The sequence below is a fragment of the Grammomys surdaster genome, unplaced genomic scaffold (genome assembly GCF_004785775.1).
Source record: "Grammomys surdaster isolate TR1022 unplaced genomic scaffold, NIH_TR_1.0 126048, whole genome shotgun sequence".
Taxonomy (NCBI): domain Eukaryota; kingdom Metazoa; phylum Chordata; class Mammalia; order Rodentia; family Muridae; genus Grammomys; species Grammomys surdaster.
Window position 1 is genome coordinate 2,374,491 of NW_021620860.1, and position 23,421 is coordinate 2,397,911.

Below are 23,421 nucleotides of genomic sequence, written 5' to 3' on the forward strand. Positions count from 1 at the left end.
TGTGTGTAAAATGAATCTTTTTTTCTTAAAAAAAAAAAAAGCTATATAAGAGCTTCTTATAAGACAAATATGGTGGTATGTGCCTGTAACTCCAGAACCCGTGGGAGGCTGAGACAGGAGAATTGTGAGTTCTGTGCCAGCCTAGACTATAAATTGAGACCAGGATGTGTGTACTATGGTGGCTGGACCCTAACACTTTAGTGAAAAAGTTTTAAGTTTTAGTTAAAAAGATTTAGAGACCTCACAGGAAGTTTGAGGTTCACATGGTCCTTCTACAATGGCCAAGGTTTGTAATGCAACACACTGGCCCCACCCCTCTAACTGTTGTCCCTCATGTATGTCTAGTCATCCATGGCTTGGAGATACATGACCATCCAAGCATAGGTGTTTCTGCTGAAACAGTAAAATCATCTGAGCCCCGGGGTTCAAACCCAGCCTGGACAACAAAGCAAGACCTCACTCCAAAAATAACAAACAAAGGCTAGTGGTCATGGAATACTCCTTTAATCCTAGTAGCTGGGAGGTAGAAGCAGGTAGATAGCTCTCTGTTAATTCAAGGCCAATCTGTGAGTTCCAGACTGACCAGGGCTACACAGTGAAGCCAAATATGACAATACGCATCTCTAATCTCAGCACTTAGGACAAGATATCAAGAAAGAGTTCAATGCCAGCCAGGGCTGTTGAGATGGCTCAGTAGTTAAGAGCACTGACTGCTCTTCCAGGGGTCATGAGTTCAAATCCCAGCAACCACATGGTAGCTCACAATCATCCGTAATGAGATCTGATGCCCTCTTCTGGTGTGTCTGAAGACAGCTACAGTGTACTTACATATAGCGGGCCGGAACGAGCCTCTGGATTCGTACACCATTTGTAAAAGTGGGTCAGTCATAATCCCACTTTGACAGGGTTTATGTGGGGATTAGGTGGGAAGAAATAAAAAACATTTGACAAATTATAAAACATTATACAAATGTTAGATACTCTTAGAAAAAGCTTTTTTTTTAAAGAGGAAGAGGAAGAAGAAGAAGAAGAGGAGGAGGAGGAGGAGGAGGAGGAGGAGGAGGAGGAGGAGGAGGAGGAGGAGAAGAGAGAAGAGAGAAGAAGAGAAAGAGCTCCCGGGGGAGGAGTTTTAACTGATTCTTGGGCCTGCCTTCCAGCCATCTAACTACCAGTGATACCAAGAAATGGAACAAGTCCCTCATTACCCTCTTCTCTGTCAACACACAGAATCAGAGAACATAAACACATATGCGCATGTGCAAGCAAACACACATACACTCACACACACACACACACACACACAGGAAAGAACATCAGAGAGGCCAAGGGAAGACTTATAGATGCACAGTACAGAATTCTGTTCCCAGCAGTGTTATTCACTGACTGATGACCTTGGGAACGTCCCTTACCTTTCAGGATCTCAGTTTCTTTCTTTCCTTCTTTCTTTCTTTCATTCTTCTTCTTTTTAATTTACTTATTTTATGTATGTGAGTACACTGTCATTCTCTTCAGACATACCAGAAGAGGGCATCAGATCCCATTACAGATGGTTGTGAGCCACCATGTGGTTGCTGGGAATTGAACTCAGGACCTCTGGAAGAGGTCAGTGTTCTTAACTGCTGAGCCATCTCTCCAGCCCTAGTTTCCTTATTTTTAAAGAAAAGTCTGGACTGGGCATGGTGGCTAATACCTATTATCCCAGTACTTGGGAGGTTGAAGGAGGAGAAATTGAGGCTAGCCTAGGCTACAGAGTGAGACCTTGTTTTAAAAAACAAGGGGCCAGTGGGTGAAGCTCAGCTGTGAAGTGCTTGCCCAGCATGCACTGGGTCCCAGGTTAGGTTTCTAGAAGTATGTAACACTGGCCAAAGTGGGGTGTGCCTGCAATCCCAGCACTTGGAAGGTAGAAGGAGGAAGAGGTCTTTTTTTTAGAAACATACCAAGTTCAAGTCCAGCCTGGTACTTATATATATATATTATATGTTCTATTAAAAACAAAGGAAGGAATAAAGAAATGAAGATAGTCTAGGTCGTGGGCCACAGAGATTCCCAGAGTTTGGTCTCTAGTCCCCTTCTCTCCCCCACACCCCACACATCCCCACTTAATTTCCACAGCAGAATTGTTTGCAGAGCAATCCATACAGGAAGAGAAGTTTTAGCAAGAAATCCCCCTGGCTTCCTACACATGCAGAGATCTTGGGCATCAGAGTGTGAGGAAACAAGGCTGGAAGAGAAGGAGCCAATAGGGTTTGGCCTCAGGTGAGAACCTCAGCAGTGTCAGCACTGATGCCTTAGGGCTTCTTTCAAGAATCAACTCCAGGAGACACACCCACGGGGGAGGCAGAGGCAGGCAGATCTCTGAGTTCCAGGCCAGCCTGGTCTACAGAGTGAGTTCCAGGACAGCCAGGGCTACACAGAGAAACTTTGTCTTGAAAAAACAAAACCTTGGGCTGGAGAGATGGCTCAGTGGTTAAGAGCACTGACTGCACTTCCAGAGGTCCTGAGTTCAAATCCCAGCAACCACATGGTGGCTCACAACCATCTGTAATGAGATCTGATGCCCTCTTCTGGTGTGTCTGAAGACAGCTACAGTGTATTCATATATAATAAATAAATAAATCTTTAAAAAAAAAAAAAAAAAGAAAAAACAAAACCAACCAGCCTCTCTATGTCCTCTTCAGACACTAGACACACAAATGTGAATTTAAAAATGGGAAGAGAGACATTTAACTCCAGTGCTCAGGAGGCAGAGGCAGACGAGAGGCAGGCAGATTTCTGTGAGTTCTAGGACAGCCTGGGTGTATATACCCAGGCCAGCTAAAGGTATTTAGTGAGACCCTCTCTCAAAAGTCGGTGGGTAGGAGGGGCTGGAGAGATGACTCAGGGAGTAAAGACACTTACCAACAAACCTGACAACCTGAGTTCAAGTCCCAGGAAAGAGGGAACTGATTCCCACAAAGTTAACATTTGACTTCCAAATACCCCAATAAATAAATAAATAAATAAAATCTTAATTTTAAAATTCAGAAAACAAACAAATAAAAAAGTGGGGAGGAGAACGAGAGGGACTTGTTTTCACAAAGAAGGGAAAAGTTAGGATGATAAGAAGAATATAGAGAGACAGAGGTAAAGCTGTTCTCTTTCTTTTCCTTCCTCCCTCACCCCACCCCATCCCTCAGAGCTGCTGGGCCTAGCTCTGAGGGCAGGAGGAGAAAGACTAGGGTCAGCAGGGGACTCCTCTACAAGTCTCCAGCTCGGCCACTGTCCCCAGGGTAACCCAAAGGAGATAGCTTCATCCCTGGGCCTTATCTACTCTTCTGTAAGGAAGTGTCATTTCAGCTCTGAGGTTGAGTGAGGGATGGAGCAGCTGCATTCTCAGGCAGTGGGTGTCTCTGAGCTTTAGTGTCTGTATCTCAGAAGCAGGGATAGAATCACCTGTACTTGGCTGTGGGATTCATTGAGCTTACATGCGGGAAAAACACTTTACGAACTTCCAGCCTGCTAACAGGCTGATTCTAGCTCTCCTGGGCACTCTCTGCCCCACCTTTACCATTCCCCATCTCAACACCATTAAGCAGCAGAGCAGAGCACACTGCCAGGACACGCAGCTAGCTCTTTATTATCCTCATTGCAGTTGCTGCCAGGAGGCCAAGTGGGGCAGAGGGGTAGAGGGAGGGACACGGATTCATCTCTGGTTGCTATGGTGCCCCAGGACGGATTTGCCCATCTCTCCTAATGGAGCAAAGGTGGGGGTGGGGGGTGAGGGGTAGGGAGAGAACAACTGGTCCTCTCCCTTCCCCTCTTCTCTCTCTGGAGCAGATGTGGGGTGTGTGTCAGTGTACTGGATCAGAGTAGAGAAAAGAGTAGTATGCCAGGATTAAGAGGTTTTGAGATGGGGGGACACTCTGAGTGAGGAGGGGCAGGGCCCTCATACCTATAACCAGAAGCTAACTGGTGGCGTTAGAGAGGGGGAAAACACAAAACAAAATAGGCTACAAGGTGAGAGAGAGAGAGAGAGAGAGAGAGAGAGAGAGAGAGAGAGAGAAGGGAGGAGGAAGGGAGGGAGGGAGAGAGGGAGGGAGGAGAGAAGGTGTGGAGTCAGACTGTATCCCAGCGTCTGCCCGCATTCTTCTGAGCCACCCAAACTCTAGACAGCCTAGACACCAGGGATCTGAAAGCAGTTGAAAAATGGACGCCGGGGCAGCGGTCATTTCTTCTCTTGCTTGGGGGCTTCTGAGCTGCTGTTTCCTCTGCAGCGGGGATCTAGAGAGCCAAAGGTCCTTGCGCTCTCTGCCTCCACTACCCTCCCAAGCCAAGGCAGGACCTGGGTCTGCATGGATGCCCCCAAAGGGGGCTGAAGCAGCCCTGGCTTTTCTCTACTCTGGAGACGTTCAGCAGCTGTCAGGAGCAAACTGCAGCAAGAAGTATGAAGTTCGAGGGGCCGAAGGCAAAGCTGGAGTCCCCCCAGTCCTACAGAGAGCAGTGGGCACCCTATCCCAGGCTGCCAACTTTCTCAACATGCTCCTACAAGCCAATGACATCCGGGAGTCAAGCGTGGAGGAGGATGTGGAGTGGTATCAGGCGCTCGTTCGGAGTGTGGCAGAGGGAGACCCGAAAGCCTACAGGGCTCTGCTGACCTTTAACCCTCCACCAGGGGCCAGCCACCTTCAGCTGGCCCTGCAGGCTACTCGGATGGGGGATGAGACCATCCTTCAAGACCTGTCTGGGAACAAGGTACAGGAAGAGAATCCAGAAGAGGATCAGGATAGTCCTGTCCTCCAGAAGCGCATACTGACCAATGACCTAAGGAGTCTTGACAGTCCCAAGTGGCCACGGGGGGATGGATATGTGGGGGACATACAGCAGGTGAAGCTATCTCCTCCCTTCCTGGAATGCCATGAGGGCCGGCTCCGTCCTGGCTGGCTAGTCACAGTCTCGGCCACATTCTATGGACTCAAGCCAGACCTCACCCCAGAGGTCAGGTGAGTGAGTTTGGGAAGGAGTTGATGGATCTGTGAGGATAAGGGGGCCACACGTCTACTGCACTATGCAGAAGCCACTTGGCAAGAACATGTGTATGTCTAGGGGGCACAGATGTGTGTATGCATTCTGCTGTGTCTGTTTGCAGCTGGCACTGGGAATCTGTAACTATTAACACTCTCAGGTGTGCGTGCTGTATATGAACCAGATAATTCATGCATATTTATCTGGACATCTATCGGTTTTGTTATTGTTGTATCTCTGTGTGTGTATGTCTTCATTTTATTATGTTTTCTAATAAGACAGTTTCTCATGTAGCCAAGGCTGACCTGTAATCCTGATTCTCCTGCCTTGGCTCACAAAATGTCAGGATTGCAGGCAGGTGCCTGGGTATCTGTTGCTGCTGTTTATATTTTAACACAAGGTGTTCCTGTGAGCATGTGTATCTACAGATAAATACATGAACATCTATCTGTGTGTGTGTGTGTGTGTGTGTGTGTGTGTGTGTGTGTGTGTGTGTGTAGAGAAGGACAGGTCTTGGTTCTCAGGTCTGAGGTAGACTGAAGAGTTAAGACCTGAGAACTTGCTGGCAGTAATTATCCATGTTCCTGGCTTCTCAGAGGAACCACGTGGACACTCTAGGAGGCTTCCCACGAGAAGAAAAATTCCTGGACAGGGACTTGGAAGCAATGCCCTTTCTGTCCAGGAGTTGGCTGAGTCCCCAGTGTCATTGTCAATGACAAGGCTCTTGGTAGAGCAGGCCCCATTATCTAATCTAGGCTACCACAGTGCTTCGTGATATTCCTCAAAGAACTGACTCTGCCTTCATCTAGAGTAAAGGGTCAGTAGCCCCACTGGGAAGCAGGAGGCAAAGGAGCACAGCAAGGTCAGGCTCCCAGCAGGCAGGGTTGCTTTGCCAGGTCTCTGCCCCCATGTATTGTTCCCAGCAGGCATCCTGGCTCCTTGCCAGAGCGCTCCCAATTCAGTCACAACAGAACTCCTCCATTCCAGGGCTCTTTAGCTGTGATCAGTTCAGACCTGGCCTGGGCGAGCAAAGACGTGGTAAACAGTTGAGTTGTATGAGGCGTGTGTGTGTGTGTGTGTGTGTGTGTGTGCGTGCTGCAGCCTAGTAGAAGAGGGACTGTCACCACAGACACAGGGTTCATGGCACTGGAGATCATGTGTGTGTGTGTGTGCTAAAGTGTGCAAACAAAGCCTGCACTATCCTCATAGTCTGTGGCAGTCACCTCAACATCCCCACTGTGACTATAACTGCCAATTTGCTGCCCTAGGGGACAGGTGCAGATGGACATCGACCTCCAGGATGTGGACATTAACCAGTGTGCAGGTGGCCCGGGCTGGTACTCAAACACACACCTGTGCGACCTCAACAGCACCCAGGCAAGGAGCATCGGTTCAGTGAGCCCTGCCTTCACTCCCCTTCCTCATCACTGTCAAAGCCACCCTGCCATCTCAGGGCTTCAAGGTGGTCCCAAGTGATTGGCAGAGGTGAAAGCACAGGCTTTTGTAAAGCGAGGCCAATGTACAGCCTACCCCATCCCTTCTACCTCTCCCCCAAAAAGCTGCTCTTCAAGCCCGTGAATCCTCAGTGTGCCTCCCTGCTTGCCCTTCATTCTGGTACTCAGCACTCCAGGGTTATTTTGTATTATTATTATTATTATTATTAATTACTTTATGTGAGTACACTGTCTTTAGCCATACCAGGAGACACCATCAGATCCCTTTACAGATGGTTGTGAGCCACCATGTGGTTGCTGGGAATTGAACTCGGGACCTCTGGAAGAGCAGTCAGTGCTCTGAGCCATCTCTCCAGCCCCCAGGATTCCTCTTTAGGGCAACTTCTGAGACAGAAGCTTTCCTTCTCCTAGGCCACATGCTTCATGTCAATACAGCTCTGAGCTCCTCATGGTTCACAGAGTATGCTCCATTGGTATTCACGGATGTTAATGGAATTGCTGGCGGGTGTAGGAGGAGGCTAGCCACAGCTCAGAAAGGTCTGGGACTGTTGAAGGTGACAAACTCCAAGCCATCTGCAGGATCAAAGCCCTTTACCTCAGAGATACCTATTCTCAGCCACTGACCTCAGCCATGTGCTCAGCTTCTCTGCCCACCTCTGAGGCCATGCGCTGTCCCCCCTGCTGAGCAAACATCAATAAGGGGAGGTAAAATAAAGAGCTGACCTTGGCATCCCCCACCCCAGCCTGGTTTAAGGCTGAGAAGAGTAGTCCTATGCTAAAGGCAGGTGGTCCTGATGGAAGTTGCCCCTCTCTCTGGGAGTCTTTTTAACATCCCTGTCTCAGGGTTACTGTTGTGTTGAAACACCATGTGACCAAAGCAACTAGGGGAGGACGGGGTTTAGTTCACTCCTAGTTCATAGTTCATCATTGAAGGTAGCCCGGGCAGGAAAGTCAAGCAGAGCAGGGACCTGGAGGCAGGAGCTGATGGATGCAAAAACCATGGAAGGATGCTGCTTACTGGGTTGCTCCATATGGCTTGCTCAGCCTTCTTTCTTATTGAACTCAGGACCACAGCCCAGGGATGGTTCCATTCACAATCATTAGCTAAGAAAATGCCCTACAGATAGATCTTATAAAGGCATTTTCTCAGTTTGGGCTTTCTTCACTTTCGATAACTCTAGCTTGTGTCAAGATGACATAGACTGGGCTGGAGAGACGACTCAGAGGTTAAGAACACTGTCTCTGCTCTTCCAGAGTTCCAGAGTTCAATTCCTAGCAACCACATGGTGGCTCACAACCATCTCTAATGAGATCTTGCGCCCTCTTCTGGCATGCAGGCATACATGCAGGCAAAACGCTGTATACATAATAAATACATAAATCTTAAAAAAAAAAAAATGACATAGACAAGTTATCACATCACCTGTGAGTACCAAGTGGGGTGGGTCATGGGAACCCTGTGAAGGAGGGTGTAGGTACACAAGGTATGATGGAGCCCTGAGCTCTCTCTGTCTTCGCCCCCTCTGGTACCCAGCCCTACCAAGAGCTAGGCACCAGGAAATAGGACTCAAGGTCCCTGCTACTGCCAGTCTGAACAAAAGAGTTATGCATCCTGTAGTCTTTTCTTAGATAACCCTTGAAAAGGCCTAACAGCAGAGATGGACAAGTTTCCAGAGGTGGAAGGGCTGGGCAAGAACCAGAGAAAGCTTCTGGTGAAATCCCCTACTGTAAACACAGAAGCCATGGATGGAGGGGGCTCTTTGCAGCTGGGAAAGCTTCTGGAGAAAAACATCGTCAAAACAAATATCATTTGTCATCCCCACAGTGTGTCCCTCTGGAGAGTCAGGGTTTTGTCCTTGGCCGCTATCTCTGTCGCTGCCGACCTGGATTCTATGGAGCTAGTGGTTCTAGGGGTACGTAAGTGTGAAGAGAGCTAAGCAGAGGTTTTGTAAGCCAAGGTAAGTTGGGATGGAACATCTGTGGAAGAAAGGTGAGTTGAAGGTGAGCCTGGGAGGAAGTGGGGGCTCAGCAGGAGAGAGCCAAGAGGAGAGGCTGGGTGGGGTGGTGCAAATTTGTCCCAGCACTTGGGAGGCTGAGGCAGGAGGACTGCCGTGAATTCAAGGCCAGTTTGGGCTTTGTCTCAAGAGAAAATGGGGGTTGGGGTGGGGAGGGAGAAAGAGAAAATGAGAGATCAGCAGGGCTTTTTGTAGGTGTCTGCCTTCTGAGGACAAATCCACACACATGAGACACGTTAGCCTTAAGCCTGACATCACTTTTTCCTGATACCCTGTCCTTCATGGGACATACTCCTTGATTTTTATTCCTGGGGGCATAAACTACAGGAGGGCATGAGGCCCTCAGGACCCAAGGCTAAAACTTCAGGTGTGTCCAGCCAAGCTCTCCTCCTTATACCCCTCTTGTTCTTTGCAGGGTTAGAAGAAAGTGCAACTCAGACTGCCGGGCAATTTGGGTCCCCACAAGGCAGCTTAGGGAAGCTGCTACGGTGCCAGCCGTGTCCTGAGGGCTGCACCAGCTGTCTGGATGCCACACCGTGCGTGGTGGAGGAAGCCCTGGCACTGAGGACGGCAGTGCTGGCATGCCAGGCCTGCTGCATGCTGGCTGTCTTCCTGAGTATGCTGGTCGCCTACCGTTGCCGAGGGAGCAAGGCAAGAAGAACCCCCATCTTCCTCTACACACACATCCAACCCATCTCAAGTAGAGAACTAAGTCTTGGGGAAATAAATGTCAGTCTTTCTTCTTTACATCAGGATGTGCAACATTAGAAAGTGACCTCTCTATCTTAGACCTGTTTCTGCCTCTGCAACATTGTATTTGATTCAATAGATACTAGTAGAATGCCTACTCAGTTCGAAATACTACATAGACACTCTGTAAGAGAAGTAGCCTGATCCCTGGGGCAGGGAGGAAGCTACGAGACAGGGTAAGGACGGAGGTCCCTGTGAGAGCTGGGAGAGGGGACCCAGTTCTTCTGGAGGAGACGGCATGGGAGAAAGTATAAAAAGCCTGCTGGAGCCAGGCTTGAAGGTTAACTAGTTTTTTCGGCGAAGAAAGGGGGAAATTTTATTCTAGATCAAGGTACGGTCTGACCCAAAGCTCAGAGAAATGCCAGAGGCCCTTTCTCCCTCCAGCAACCTCTGCTGTGAGCCCAGCACTGTCCTTGGTGAAAGTATAGCTAGAGCCTGGGGTGAGACTGGACAAGCAGCTGTGAACGGAGGGCAGAGCTAGTGTATGTACGGGGAAGCCCAGGGCCAGGTGAGCCTCCTGATAGACCCAGGCCAGTCTTGGTGCTCACACTCTGTTCACACCTATCTCCTCTGGGCTAACAGAGGATCCGGGCATCTGGAATCGTCCTGTTGGAAACCATCCTTTTTGGATCCTTACTTCTCTACTTCCCGGTGAGTCTGTGACCTGTAGTCACCTCTCTTCTTCTTTTTTTTTTTTTTTTTTTTTTTTTTTTTGGTTTTTCCAGACAGGGTTTCTCTTTATAGCCCGGGCTGTTCTGGAACTCACTCTGTATGTAGACCAGGCAGGCCTCGAACTCAGAAATCCACCTGCCTCTGCCTCCCAAGTGCTGGGATTAAAGGTATGTGCCACCACCGCCCAGCTGCCTCTCTTCTTAATACCCCCACTCTTATGGTGCTGGAGAGATGGCTCAGCAGTTAAGAGCACTGACTGCTCTTCCAGAGGTCCTGAGTTCAATTCCCAGCAACCACATGGTGGCTCACAAACATCTGTAATGGAATCTGATGCCCTCTTCTGGTGTGTCTGAAGACAGTGACAGTGCACTCATATGCATAAAATTAAAAAAAAAAATACCTCCACTCCCAAGCTGTCCCCCTCCTTTAAGAATTCTTCCCTTCCTTCCTAGGAAGATTTGGGATTAGGTCCCACCCCCATCTATTCTCACAAAATGGCTGGCCTAGTGAGACTGGAAAAAGGTTTCTGACCTTCTGGTTTAGGACATTTTTTATTTAAATTCTGCACAAGGGAAATTCGAGGCCTCCACCGTGGGGCTGCCGGGAAGACTGGTCATGTGACGCTCTAGACTGGAGTAAAAGCGCAGAGGAGAACAGCTATCTCTGTCCCTTTGCCACCCACCAGGTTTTTATCCTGTACTTCAAGCCCAGCGTATTCCGCTGCGTTGCTCTCCGCTGGGTACGGCTCCTGGGTTTTGCAGTCGTCTATGGAACCATTATCCTGAAGCTTTATAGGTAGGGCCCTGACAGACCTCGCCACTGCTCTGTCCACCCCCAGGCCACCCAGCTAGCTCATTCACACAGTGGAGTTTTTCAGTCAGACTTTTCCTGGTACCACCCTGCTGCAACCAGCCTCAGTCACTCAGCTTTTCCATGTAGCTTTTTGGAAAGGGCCCTGAAGGTGTAAACCGGTGGAGGGCTGGGAAGCGATGGACAGAGTTCTGGGCTCTGGCCCCATCTTCCTTGTACCTTATTCCCCTCAGGGTGCTCCAGCTGTTTCTGTCTCGAACTGCCCAGCGGGGGCCGCACCCAAGCAGTGGGCAGCTGCTACGGCGTCTAGGACAGCTCCTGCTGCTGGTACTGGGCTTCCTGGTTCTGTGGACAGCAGGGGTCCTGGAGCCAGGCATTCAGCACACACCTCTGGTGACACGGGGTCACACTCCCACCGGCCGCCACTTTTACCTCTGTCACCATGACCACTGGGACTACATCATGGTTGTGGGTGAGCTGCTTCTGCTGAGCCCAACCTCCTCTAGCCTCTGACTATTCACCTCCAGGGTGTTCCTTGTGCTAGCTCACCCTGGGTCTGGGCTACCCTGCACACTTGGTATTGGAGAGGCTCAGCAGGCTGCTGGAGTGGTAAGGGATCTCTGTCCCCAATCTCCACAGCGGAAATGCTGCTGCTTTGTTGGGGCAGCTTCCTCTGCTATGCCACCCGGGCTGTCCCCTCAGCCTTCCACGAACCGCGCTACATGAGCATTGCCCTGCACAATGAGCTGCTGCTGTCAACTGCCTTCCACACTGCCAGGTGAGAACCAGCCCGTCCTCCTGAGACTCCTCCCACCCAGCTAAACGTTCCCCACCTCCAGGTGAGGGGTCCACCTAACCGTAATCCCTGCAATCCTGCTATGCCCAGCAGGACCCCAGATATACCCTTCCTAGACCCCAGATCTCTGACAGAAGAGATACCCAATCCACAAGAGGAAGTTCCTAATTCCATGTCTCGATCCTAAATGTTTTTTCCTCAAGCCCCTTGCTCTCTGCTTACTCCTTAGCCCTCAGAGCAGCAGGCCTGCTGTGGGCCCTGGGTCTGTGGTGGAAGCCGATGCAAATCACAGGGTGGTCTCAACAGAGTCCTGAGCACAGTGCTATCTCCTAGGCAGGCTGAGGCGGTGGGGTGGAATCTCTTAGGAGAACTCCTCAGAAAATGAAATGAATGGGAACCTTGGGATTATCTCTATGATCCAGAGAGGAAGGAAAGCGTGTTCTGCTGGCCACTGCCAGAAGGGGCGGGGTTGGGGCAGGATCAGGAGCTGGGGCCAGGGCAGGGGCAGGGGCAGGGGCTGGGGCTGGGACAGAGAGTTAGTGAGGGGAGGCAGGCAGGCTGCTCCCACCTACAGTGATGATCCTGCCCCATCTGGCCCTCAGGTTTGTGCTGGTTCCTTCCCTGCACCCAGACTGGACACTTCTCCTCTTCTTCCTCCATACCCACAGCACGGTCACAGCCACACTGGCTCTGATCTTCTTCCCTAAGGTAAGGTCTTTTGGTAAGGAACGCTATGGCCCTGATACCTCAGCACCCTCGCCAATCAAGAATGCCGAGCATCCCAGGCAAGGACTTGGTTGGAAGAGGAGCTAGTAGTCCCTGCTTCCAGTTCCCAGCAAGCAGCATAGAGCTACAGGTAGAAGAGGAGTATTTGGGGGAGTTCTGCTGTCGCTGTTGTTGTAGTAGGGTTTGCTTTGGTTGGTTGGCTGGTTGGTTTTTTTTGAAACAAAGTTTCTTTGTATAGCCTTGGACGTCCTGGACCTAGCTCTGTAGAGCAGGCTGGCCTCTAACTCACAGATACCTGACAGCCTCTCTCTCCCCAGTGCTGGGAGCAAAGGTGTGCACCACCACGTCTGATATCCTTAGAATGACGCTGATAGACTCTGAAGGTGTGGAGAGCAGTTCACAGAGGCAGATAGAGAGCTGAAGACCATGCCTAAGGACACTGTGCTGGTCACTACTGAGGAGGAATGGCAGGGAATAACATACTCCGAAGTTTGGTTTCCGAACCAGGAAGGGGTGGGGGTGAAGACTCATGAAGTAAAGGCAGAGTAGGTTTGTCTCCCATCCCCTCTGCCTATCTTGGCCAGTTCTGGAAGCCAGGGGCACCTCCCCGGGAGGAGATCTTGGATGAAGTGTATGAGGATGAGTTGGACCTGCAGCGCTCCGGTTCCTACCTCAACAGCAGCATCGCCTCAGTCTGGAGTGAGCGCAGCCTGGACCCAGGGGACATTCGGGTAGGCTCCCCTTCCCCTCCCCCAATTTCTTTGATATCACCTTTTCTAAAAAAAATTATTATTATTTGTTTGGTTGGTTTGGTTTTTCAAGACAGGGCATCTCTGTATCTCTGTATATCAGAACCCTGACTGTCCTGAACTTGCTTTGTAGACCAGGCTGGCCTCACAGATATCTGCCTGCCTCAGCCTTCTGAGTGCTTGGCCTTGATACCAACTTTTAAGGACTGAGCAGAGAAACACAGCTGTGCTACCACTGGCTTGGGGTACCACTGAATCACCCCTAAGGCCTCCCTCCCTCCAAGACTGTACCTCCCTTTTCTGCTACCCTGGACTCCCCTGACTAATATACAACAGTATTGAAAAGAGCCCCCAAAACCCAGAAGACACAGGCCCAGCCAAGAGTGGACTCTTAACCCCATGTCATCATGGGGTGGAAACAGACTAGAAAAGCCTTGAGTCCCTAGCACAATGGAGTGGCCATCAGGATCCACTTTCTTTCAGTGTGCCTTAGGAAAAAGTGGCTTTCTAGAGGTTAGCTCTGAGGAAGCAGGCTCCCTCTTATTTTTCTTCTCAAGAGCATTATATAGAGCCAGGAGTTGGGAGAAATCAGAAGACATTGTGGTTTTATATATAACCCAAGGCAAAGAAGCCATGTTGGGAAGCCACCTACCTACCCTTTACATCTCCCAGACCCTCATCCCAGCAGCCTCTGCAGATCTTCCCACAGCCTCTTCGTCTTCTGAGCTCTGCCTAGTCTGCCTCTGTGCTCCTCTCTGAACCAAAGCCATACACCACTTCAGTCCCTCCCTTTTCAGACTTCAAGCCAATCTTTCTCCCTTTTTTGGGGAGAAATTCAGAGCACAAAAGTCTTCATTGGCACTGGTGTGTAGCACTCTTCCACCCACCTCCTAGAGTGTTCTAAGGAAGTGAACTCGGGACACATGGAAGAAGATGCAGAGGTGCCAGGCATGGTGGCGGGTGCCTTTAATCCCTGCACTTGGGAGGCAGTGATAGGTAGATGAAGGGCAGCCTGGTCTCCAGGACTGTCAGGGCCACAGATAGAAACTTTGTCTCAAAACAAACAAACAGAACAGAACAAACCAAAACCCCAATGATACAGAGACACAGAGAGAAGACAACAAAATAGCTTTGAGATACAGGTGGGTTAGAAGGCTCATGCCCAGCCCTTCCCCCATGCTGGACATTTCCCAAGAGATCACAGTGCCCCAGAGAAGTGAGAACACTCTGAACCATGAGGGCTAAATGGAACCAGATCAGAACCAGCTTGGCTCTGGTCTTGCAGCAACAGAGTGGTGAATTCTGAGTTTAAGAAACAAGAACGGGATACAACTTGGTAGAGAAGTGATTCCCCAGAGAGAATAGTTTAATGGAGGGTGGGGGAGGCGTGGCAAGGAGAGCACTGTTGGTGGGAGGAGGGCTCATTCATCTCAGAGGTGGCTCTGCTGCCGGTCCCCTTCCTTACAGGATGAACTGAAGAAGCTCTATGCCCAGCTAGAGGTCCGAAAGACCAAGGAGATGGCTGCTAACAACCCTCACCTGCCCAAGAAGCGGGGCAGCTCACGCCAGGGATTGGGACGCTCTTTCATGAGATACCTGGCTGAGTTCCCAGAGGCCCTTGCTAGGCAGCACTCTCGGGACTCAGGTTCTCTGGGCCTCAGCAGCCTGCCAGGCTCTTCTCGACGAAGACTCCTCAGCTCCAGCCTTCAAGAAACAGAGAAGCCACCAGCCCTCCGCAAGACCCGCAGCACTTATGACCACCACAGGGAGCATAATACTCTTCCCTTTGATTCCATGCTGAGCCGGACCCTGTCCAAGAAGGCCTCACCAACAGAGGGCCAAGAGTCGGTAGAGGGGCCCCCAGCCCTGGGCTTCAGGTCGGCTAGTGCTCACAATCTGACAGTGGGAGAAAGACTCCCTAGAGCCAGGCCCATCTCCCTGCAGAAGTCACTCAGTGTGGTGGCTGGCTCCAGGGAAAAGGCTCTGCTTGTGGCCAGTCAGGCTTACCTGGAGGAAACCTATCGGCAGGCAAAAGAGAGAGAGGAAAGAAAGAAGGCTGAGGCAGCTATGGTGAGCCCGGTGCGGAGGCCATCGACCAGGAGGCTGGACCGTCCTCTAAGGGCTCCTCTGTCAGCTCCACCTTCTCCTGCCAAGAGCAGCAGTATGGACAGCTCTCAGACCCCTGGGAGGCCTCGTGAAGAGGCTGGGAGAAGGCTGCCTCACCCACCCATCCGGCATCAGGTCTCCACACCCATCTTGGCTCTGTCTGGGGCCTGCCTGGGAGAGCCAAGAATGTTGTCTCCCACCCCAGCCTCCACATTGGCTCCGGTTCTGTTGCCAGCCCTGGCTCCGGCCCCGCCCCCCGCCCCCGTTCTGACACCAGTCTCAAAGCCCCCCCAAAGCCCCTCCCTTCTCACTTTCATCTGCCCCTGGGAGAATGTAGAACTGCCAGGCAAGAAAGAAAATGTGGTCCAGGAAGGCCCCGCAGGTCCAGAGCGAAGCGGCCACTCACCTGCCTCAGCTCGTACCAAGATCTGGAGGGCCCTGTCTGTGGCAGTGGAGAAAAGGGGGACTGGAGAGAGTGAGACCCTCACAGAGGGTGGACATGCCCAGGGGGAAGCAGATGATACGGATGAGGAAAAGCCCAAGGTCTTCTCAAAATCTCACAGCCTCAAGACCCCTCTGCAACAGGGTTCCGTGCGCAGCTTGAGCCTGGCCATCAAAGCTCTGACCCGTTCTAGGAGCACCTACAAAGAGAAAGATGGTGGGGAGGGCACCCCTGAGGCTGAGAAGGGAAAACCCACAGAGGTGAGCACAGGGGCTCCACCCAGATCTCCCAGGCTAAGCCGGCCTAAAGCAGTGAGCAAACAGGCTGCCCTTGCCCCCTGTGAGGATGAGGAGTCCCTCCAGAACCAACAGAATGCTCACACCAGCCAAATGCTCCACGTTTGTCAAAAGGAGGGCAGCCGAGAGCAAGAAGATAGAAACAAGAGAGCGTCCCAGGGTCCAGGGGAGCGGAAAGTTGAGAGAACCGGTAAAATAGCACTTGCCACATTGAGGCAAGTTTTGGGGGAGAAAAATGCTGAGCAAGCGAAGGAATCCCCTGTGGGATACCAAGAGGTGCCCAACCTTGCCCTCCAGCCCCTAGGCAGTGCTGACCACAGGGTGGCAGAGGTGTGCCCCTGGGAAGTAACTGAATTTGAATCAGGAATGGGCTCGCCAGAGAGTGTCAACAAGGCCAAAATCTGCTCCCAGGAGGGGACTGAAGGAGGAGGTCTTGAGAAGAAGCCATCAAGACAAATACTAAGTAGATCCTGGGAAGGGAGAGAGAAAGTCCCAGGAGAGTCAGAGCCTGAAGATGTGAGTGCCATTACTCGGAAGAAACCAGAGAGGCTAGTCCGGAGCCAGGAGGCAGTGTGTCCTTGGGAAAGCCCCGACTCTGGAGGTCTATCTCCTCAGTCGGTGCATCAGGATTCTGACAGAAGGCGGGGCCTGTCTGTGGTAGTGAGCAAAGGAGAAAAGCATCCAGAGGCTCTTTCACCCCATGCTGCCAAGGCAGAACTGTGCCCGTGGGAGATGACGGATGTGGGGGAGGGGACATCTGCTCAGAGGGTACAGGAACTCCCTGAAGAAAGGCAGAAATCCCCCAAGAAGGCAACCTTCTGGAGAGAACAGAATCTGGGTGGAGACCTGGTGTCCTTTTGTCCATGGGAAAGTACTGATTTTCGGGGCCCTTTAGCTGTCTCACTTCAAGCCCCAGGAAGCTCAGGGAGTTTTGGCAGTGGCTTTGCAGAGGTGTGTCCATGGGAGGCAGGAGATAGATCTAATGACAAGAAAGCTGAGGTCTGTCCCTGGGAGGTGGCGGACGAGCTAGCAGGTACAGAAGCACTGAATCAGGGAACAGATGGGAAATCTCTCCCAGGAAAAGAGACGGCCTCCAGAGAGGGGTGCTTGGCAGAGACAGGGGAACAAACTGTGAAGGCAAAACCTATAGTACATCAAGGGCAGGAGTCAGTGTGCCCCTGGGAAGATGAAGCGCCTGAGCAGTCCAGCCCACATCCAGACAAATCTTCCTCCAAGGCTGGTGAGAAATTCCTGAGCCATGGGGGCAGCCAGGTACTGCAAGTGTGTCCTTGGGAAGCCATCAAGCCAGAGGAAAAGCAGGCAACACCTTCAACAGCAGAAATCTGTCCCTGGGAACTAGATAGACGGACAGAGGACAGGACATCAGAACACTCACCTAAAGAAGAAGTTCAAAAAGATGTGGAGAAAATGCCTGGAAGAGCAAGAATGCAAGCCCTGGAAGAAGCTGACGGACAGGTCCTAAAGCAGGAAGCCATCTGTCCCTGGGAGAGCACAGACCATGCTAGCACCCCACAAAGAGACAGAGAGAAACCCCAAGTCACTCTCCAGAGGCAAGGCAACATGGGAGGCGTAACTGCTGAGATCTGCCCCTGGGATGTGGAAGAGACCGCTGAGAAGGCCAAGATCTGCCCCTGGGAAGTGGTCACTGGGGCTGGGGAGGAAAGGGCTGTTGGAGCTGAAGCTTCTGGGATCCCTCCAAATGATGCAGGTCAGACTTCTGCAGATTCTGCACCCAGGAAGGTAGCTGCTAGTGCTACGAAGAAGCCAGAGAGGCTGAGCCCGGAGAAGGAGGTGGTCTGTCCTTGGGACAGCTTGAGTCCAGGGGACTCCTCTCAGCAGCTAGACACTCTGAACACTGAGAAACTAAAAGATGAACTTCAGGACCATGTGAGCTCCAGGCCCATAGAGGTGTGTCCTTGGGAAGCAGAGGACATTCCTATCAGTGAAAAAGCCAAGATCTGTCCCTGGGAATTGAATGAAGGGACTGTGGGGAAAGGACTGGAGCAAGAGACAGGGATCGAGCCAGCACAGCAAAGGAGAAAGAGTCTAGAAAAGGCAGGAGTTCCCTTCCAAGAAGAAGACACATCAAAGGGGGACAGAAAACTCTGCCAGGAACAGGAAGAGGAAGCTATCTGTCCTTGGAAGGACAAGGATTTGAGGAAGCCACCTGCCAAGGTCTCCAAGGTCTCAGACTTGCCCCTCAGCACCATTAGTCAGGCAGCAGAGGGACAGTCCTTGGAAGCAAGTGACAGGCCATCAGAGAAGGCAGACCTGAGACAAGACCTGAAGACAGGTTCTCTCCCGGAATATACAACCCAAGGAAAAGCTCCAGCTTTAGAATCACAGGTCTCTATTGATAGAGGAGGAGCAAGCTCGGAACTCCAGCCTGTGGGTCTTAGGGAAAGCATGGTACCGGTACCGGCAGACTCCTCCTCCCAGCCACTCAGCGAGTGTCCTGACCGACCTAGAGCCAGCTCCCAGACACTGGTCAGCGCGGGGGTTGGGCCTGCTGAGGTGTGTCCGTGGGATGCTCCTGAACCAGATCTGTGTATACCCGACAGTGACACCAAGGTTGAGCTCTGTCCCCAGGTGACTGGGAGAGTTACAGAGATAGCAAGACAAGATGAAAAGAAGTCTCAAGAGGAGAAAGAAAGAGCCCCTGAAAAGGGAGACCATGAAGGTGTGTCAGTTCAGAAAACACCACAGACCAGCAACTTTGGGAAGCAGGAAACTCTGTGTCCCGGGGAGAGTCAGGACTTTGGGGTGCAAGCAGCTACAGATGCTTCTGATGGAAGCAAAGGGGAATTTGAGAAAGTGTGTCCTGGGGGAGTAGAAGAGGTTCCTTCTACTGAGAAAGCTGAGATTTGCCCCTGGGAGGCAGGTCCAGGAGCAGTGGGGGAGGGGGCGTTGGACCTGGGGCAGGATGGAGAGTCACAAGGGGGCAAAGGGGCTGAAAGACACTTCTTAAAAGCAGCAGAGGCCATCTACCCCTCAGAAGGCTCAGTGTCAGTGGGGCTCTTCTCCCAGGAAGATGCTGTGGACACAGACCACCCCAGGGTCAGTCTCCATGGAGCAAGCAGCCCAGGGAAAGGTATAGCAGAACTATGTGTATGGGAAGTCACAGACCCGGAAGGAAATAAAATCAAAGGCACCATGGCAGACATCTGTCCATGGGAGGAAACTAGAGCCCAATCTGATGAATCTAGCCTCCTGGCTTTACCAGTAACCCAGGCAAGTGTGCCTGCTGCCCCTGAGAAATCAATTTGCCTCTCAGTACACAGATCATTGGAGAGCTTTCTCCCAGAGAGCAAGAGTGTCCGCCCAGACGCCTGCAAGCCACCTGGTACTTTCCTCCTGGAAGATGTCAAAGAACAAGAACCTTTGGAATTTGAGCCTGGAGCCAAATCAGATCTAGAGCCAAGTCCCAAAGATACAGAGGCTCCAGAGTCTTTGTCCCTAATTGAAGACCAAGGACTAATGGCCTCTGAATCGCAAGCTGGAGAACTCGGTCCTCCACCTGACTATCCTTGGGACTGTGAATGATAGCACCATGGTGGGGTCAGAACTCCTTCAGGACACTTCCTGTGTTCCAGTGTTCCCAAAGAGCTAACTCAAAGATGCTTGGATACTTCCTCTGCCCAGGAGGCCAGATGCCAACCCATTCAGAAGGAACTGTAGAAGGGTTGGACCCCAGGGGACATTCCATCCTCCTCACTTCTCTCTCTCTCTGCTTCAGGAAACAAAAACTAGACTTTCACCTTCTAAAGAATTCTGCCATCCATCCAGAGTACCTGATACAACTGTTCAAATTGGAATTCTCACATTTACTCAAGGTAGCAACAAACTAAACCATTTAAGGCAGTAGCAATTTGGGGACTGTGGGCAAGAGAAGGCTATAGGGCCATGTAATTCAGGATGAAAGATGGAGCTGGAGAGATGGCTCAGTGGTGGTGAGCACACACTGCTCTTGCACAGGGCCCAGGATTGGAACTCAACAGCCAAGACAGTGGCTTATACCCACTCGCAACTCCAGGTTCAGGGGATCTTCCAATTTCTTCTTCTGATCTCTGGTCTCCTTCTGGTCTCTCATGTGCACATATATCCCCACAGAGACAGACAGATAGACACACACACACACATACACACAAAATTAAAATAGATATTTATAAGATGAAAGCTAACTCAGAGGAAAACAAAGACAAAATATGTGTCTGGAAAAAGCCTCACAGGCCTAGACCTTGCCCCTCTCCCCACCCCTTTCCCTGACACACGATCCCAGGCTGGTCTAAAACTCAGTAGGTAGCTAAGGCTGACCTTAATCTTCTGGTCCTCCTGCATCTACTTCTGAGGTCCAGGATTATAGGTGTGCATCACCATGGCCAGTTTACTCAGTGGTCACAGAGCTTCCTGTATGTGAGGCAAGCACTCTGTCAACTGAACTATATCCCCAGCCCAGCCTTTGTCTTTCTGTGGGTACGTGTGGTGCAGGGAACTGAACCCCAGTCTTCAGGAATACTAAGCAAGCACTCTACCACTAGGCCACATCCCCAGGTCAAGGGCCTTGTCTTTTGACTTGATTCTTCCATTTCTGCTTTACTAGTTCTCACATGTGCCCTGGCTGTTAGCTGAAGTAGCAACAGTCAGACGATCTGACATTTATGTCATAGCTGGCATCCAAACTGATGACAGAGAACAGAGAAGGAAAGACGCTCTCTCAGGGCCCTCCCCACACTGGACAGGGGTTCTTCCTTACCGATGTCCCCAGTAAACCTCTTCCCATCTTCCTGCTCCGGCTCTTGCCATGTCCAGGGTTCACCTCACCGCCTCCTCCTCCTCCTCCTCGTCTTTCTGTAGTCAGCAAGGGGACTCCCCCTTTTTAGTAAATGTAACTGGAGCCAAGGAGAGATCTCTGGTTCTCAAGTGAGAACCACTGTAAGCCACTCATACTCCTTCCTGGAGGAGCCGTTCTGGACAGTCAGAATCCCAACCACTATCAGAAAGAGTAGCACTCCCCGGGGCCGGGAAAGGCACCGCTTGAGTACAAAGCCTCCTTCTCAGCTGTCCACTCTCAGTTTGGCTCTCCTCTCCAAAGTTAAGGCTACCTTGCTGAAGCGGTGTAAGATGACAGGGTTGGTGTCAGATGATGTTACCAGATGAAAACTAGGAAGGAGAAAAACTTATACAGAGGTTCTGGCTTGAGAGAGGAAGATGGGGTGAAGATAGGCAGGCTAATGTGGCAAAGCCGACAGGGGCATTGAAGACAGCAGGCAGTCCCATCCTGACTATAGCGATATAGGTGCTGTTTAAGAGCTGGAAAACCTCGAGTGAGACCAAATGCTGGGTGAGAAAAACAGGAGTCTATATGCAAACGCTGAGCAGATACAGAGCCTCACAGAGAAAAGCAGTCAGACACTCCATTTCCAAAAGGGAACGGAAGAGAGTCACCTAGTCACCTTTGGGGGCCAGCTGCCCTCATTCCCACACTAAGCCCTCCTACCTACCCAGATCTCCTGCACCGGGTTTCTACAGCTGTATTGTTCTGGGCTGTGGCTACTTAACCCCACAGCTTCTGAGCTAAGGTAGACTGGTAGACTTCACTAACTGCACACCCCAGAGCAATCCCACTGAGTCTGTTCTAGCTGGAAAGAGTAAAGCTATCCCCATATTCACTGTTATAAATTGCCACCCAGAAAAATAATAAAGAGTGCTTGTTCTCAGCTCCTGTAGTTGGCTCCAGCTTATTTATACTGGTGGTTTTGTCAACAGAGGGACAGAAGACAGAACTGTACCTGCTCCAGGGTCGCCCTATGCCTGACAGGACTTGGAGTGGGGTGGTCCAGTTTATTCTGTGCCGGTGCTAACGGATGCTCTCTGCCTTGCTCTCCAAGCCAACCCTTCACATCTGGGGCCATTTGCTCAGCTGGATTTGGTCCCAGAGGAAATGAAATTGCACTTATCCTCTGGCTTCCTGGTGGCAGCCGTTGCTTAGCTGAGATTTAGGATTATCTAGAGACTCCAGTCAGATCCACAGCAGTGGGATGAACTAGCTTATCTGAATCACCGTTTTTCATAAATTCAAGAGAAATCAATGTTAACATTTGCCTATTAAGTGAGTTCTTTTGTTTCTCTGCTTCTCTTCCCTGCTGGGATTATCTCCCTTCCTTCTTACTCTCTGGCTAGGGATCCAGCTCAAAGCACTTCTTATTTTGCCTTAATCCAGGGCTCAGGCAAATAGGATGTGTCCAAGCCCCACTTGGACAGTAATGCTGTAAAATGATGCACACTTTAAGCCTGGAGGGTTGAGAGTAAACAGCGTGAGACCGGCTGCCTCAGAGTAGCCCCCCAGGTCTCAGGCCTGAGCACATGTATCCACCTGACTCTGTCTCCTCAGTCTATACACATGCTGTTATAAAAACACCAGGCTTGGGCCAGGGAGGTGGCTCAATGGGTAAAGCTATTTTGTCGTGCAAACTTGACAAAAATTCAATTCCTAGAATCCACACTGGAAAGCAAAATTTGTCCTCTGACTTCCATCTGAAAGCTGTGTCACATACACATTCACAGTCAAACACTCCTGCCCGGCCCCCCCCCCCCCCCCGGTCAGGCATCCCCTGTTTGCAGCTTTGTTGAGAGGGCAGGTTTGGAGAAATGACAGTTAGGCTACTTATTCCTGACCCAATTGCAGCTTCTTTTACCCTACTCTAGACAGATTAACTCTGGCCTGAAGTAACAGAGAAAATTTTAGTCTGGAGAAAAGTTAAGTATGAGAACGTAGGCTCTCACTGTTCCCGTCTGAACCCAGGGCCTTGTCCATGCAAAGCCAACGCTCCACTTATTGGCTGTATCTCCTGCGGGCCCTGTTTTTAAACAAGAATTCACTGGGTTGTGGAACTCAAAAGCACTAGGAACCAAACCTGTGGCTGGAAAACTGAGATTCCCCTTGTCATGCCCAGATCCCAGGACACTGAGCATCAACCCCCACCCCTTCTCCAAGCAGCCCCAGCGGAACAAGGTCTGGGCTGCTGCACTGCACACTGGCTTGCTCTCAGGTCCTGGGCTGGAAGGCATAGTCAGCATCTTTGTGAGGTATGACATCAGGACCAAATCTTACTGATTTCCCCAAGCACCAACCCTGCCTTGTCCCCACATCCTCCTAAATTTCCTGAAGCCACCCAGTGGTTTGTTTTTTGTTTGTTTTTAAGATAGGGTCTCACTGGGCTGAAGAGATGGCTCAGTGGTTAAGAGGATTGGCTGTTCTTCCAGAGCTCCTGAGTTCAATTCCCGGCAACCACATGGTGTCTCACAACCATCTGTAATGGGATCTGATGCCATCTTCTGACACACAGATGTACAAGCAGATAGAGCATTCATATATTAAATAAATAAATAATTAAAAAAAAAAAAGAGGTTCTCAGTGTATAGCCCTAGCTCTCCTGGAACTCCCTATGAAGATTAGGTTGGCCTTGAATGCACAGATCCACTTTCGTCTACCTGAATGCTGGTACACTTCCTTGGTAGTCTAGTCTAGCTGGGCAAAAAGGGGACAACGGGGTGGGGACAAGTCTAATAAGAATAGAATGCAG

The 23,421-nt window shown here is 50.9% G+C and overlaps 1 protein-coding gene across 1 annotated transcript; it reads left to right on the forward strand.

Moving 5' to 3' along the window:
- The first annotated feature begins 4,185 nt into the window (after positions 1-4,185).
- Positions 4,186-19,381, forward strand: Gpr179 (G protein-coupled receptor 179). Its single transcript, XM_028755196.1, has 11 exons — positions 4,186-4,979; positions 6,270-6,378; positions 8,281-8,368; positions 8,886-9,121; positions 9,803-9,871; positions 10,578-10,687; positions 10,936-11,174; positions 11,342-11,480; positions 12,101-12,206; positions 12,809-12,955; positions 14,441-19,381. Exons 1-11 carry the CDS (start codon positions 4,186-4,188, stop codon positions 19,379-19,381), a joined length of 6,978 nt encoding a protein of 2,325 aa, XP_028611029.1.
- The last annotated feature ends 4,040 nt before the right edge of the window (positions 19,382-23,421 follow it).

Coding starts and splice junctions, on each gene's coding strand:
- Gpr179 (XM_028755196.1), top strand. CDS start 4,186: ATGGACGCCGGGGCAGCGGTCATTTCTTCTCTTGCTTGGGGGCTTCTG. Junction 9,122..9,802: donor ACCGTTGCCGAGGGAGCAAG/GCAAGAAGAACC, acceptor CTGGGCTAACAG/AGGATCCGGGCATCTGGAAT. Junction 12,956..14,440: donor TGGACCCAGGGGACATTCGG/GTAGGCTCCCCT, acceptor CCTTCCTTACAG/GATGAACTGAAGAAGCTCTA.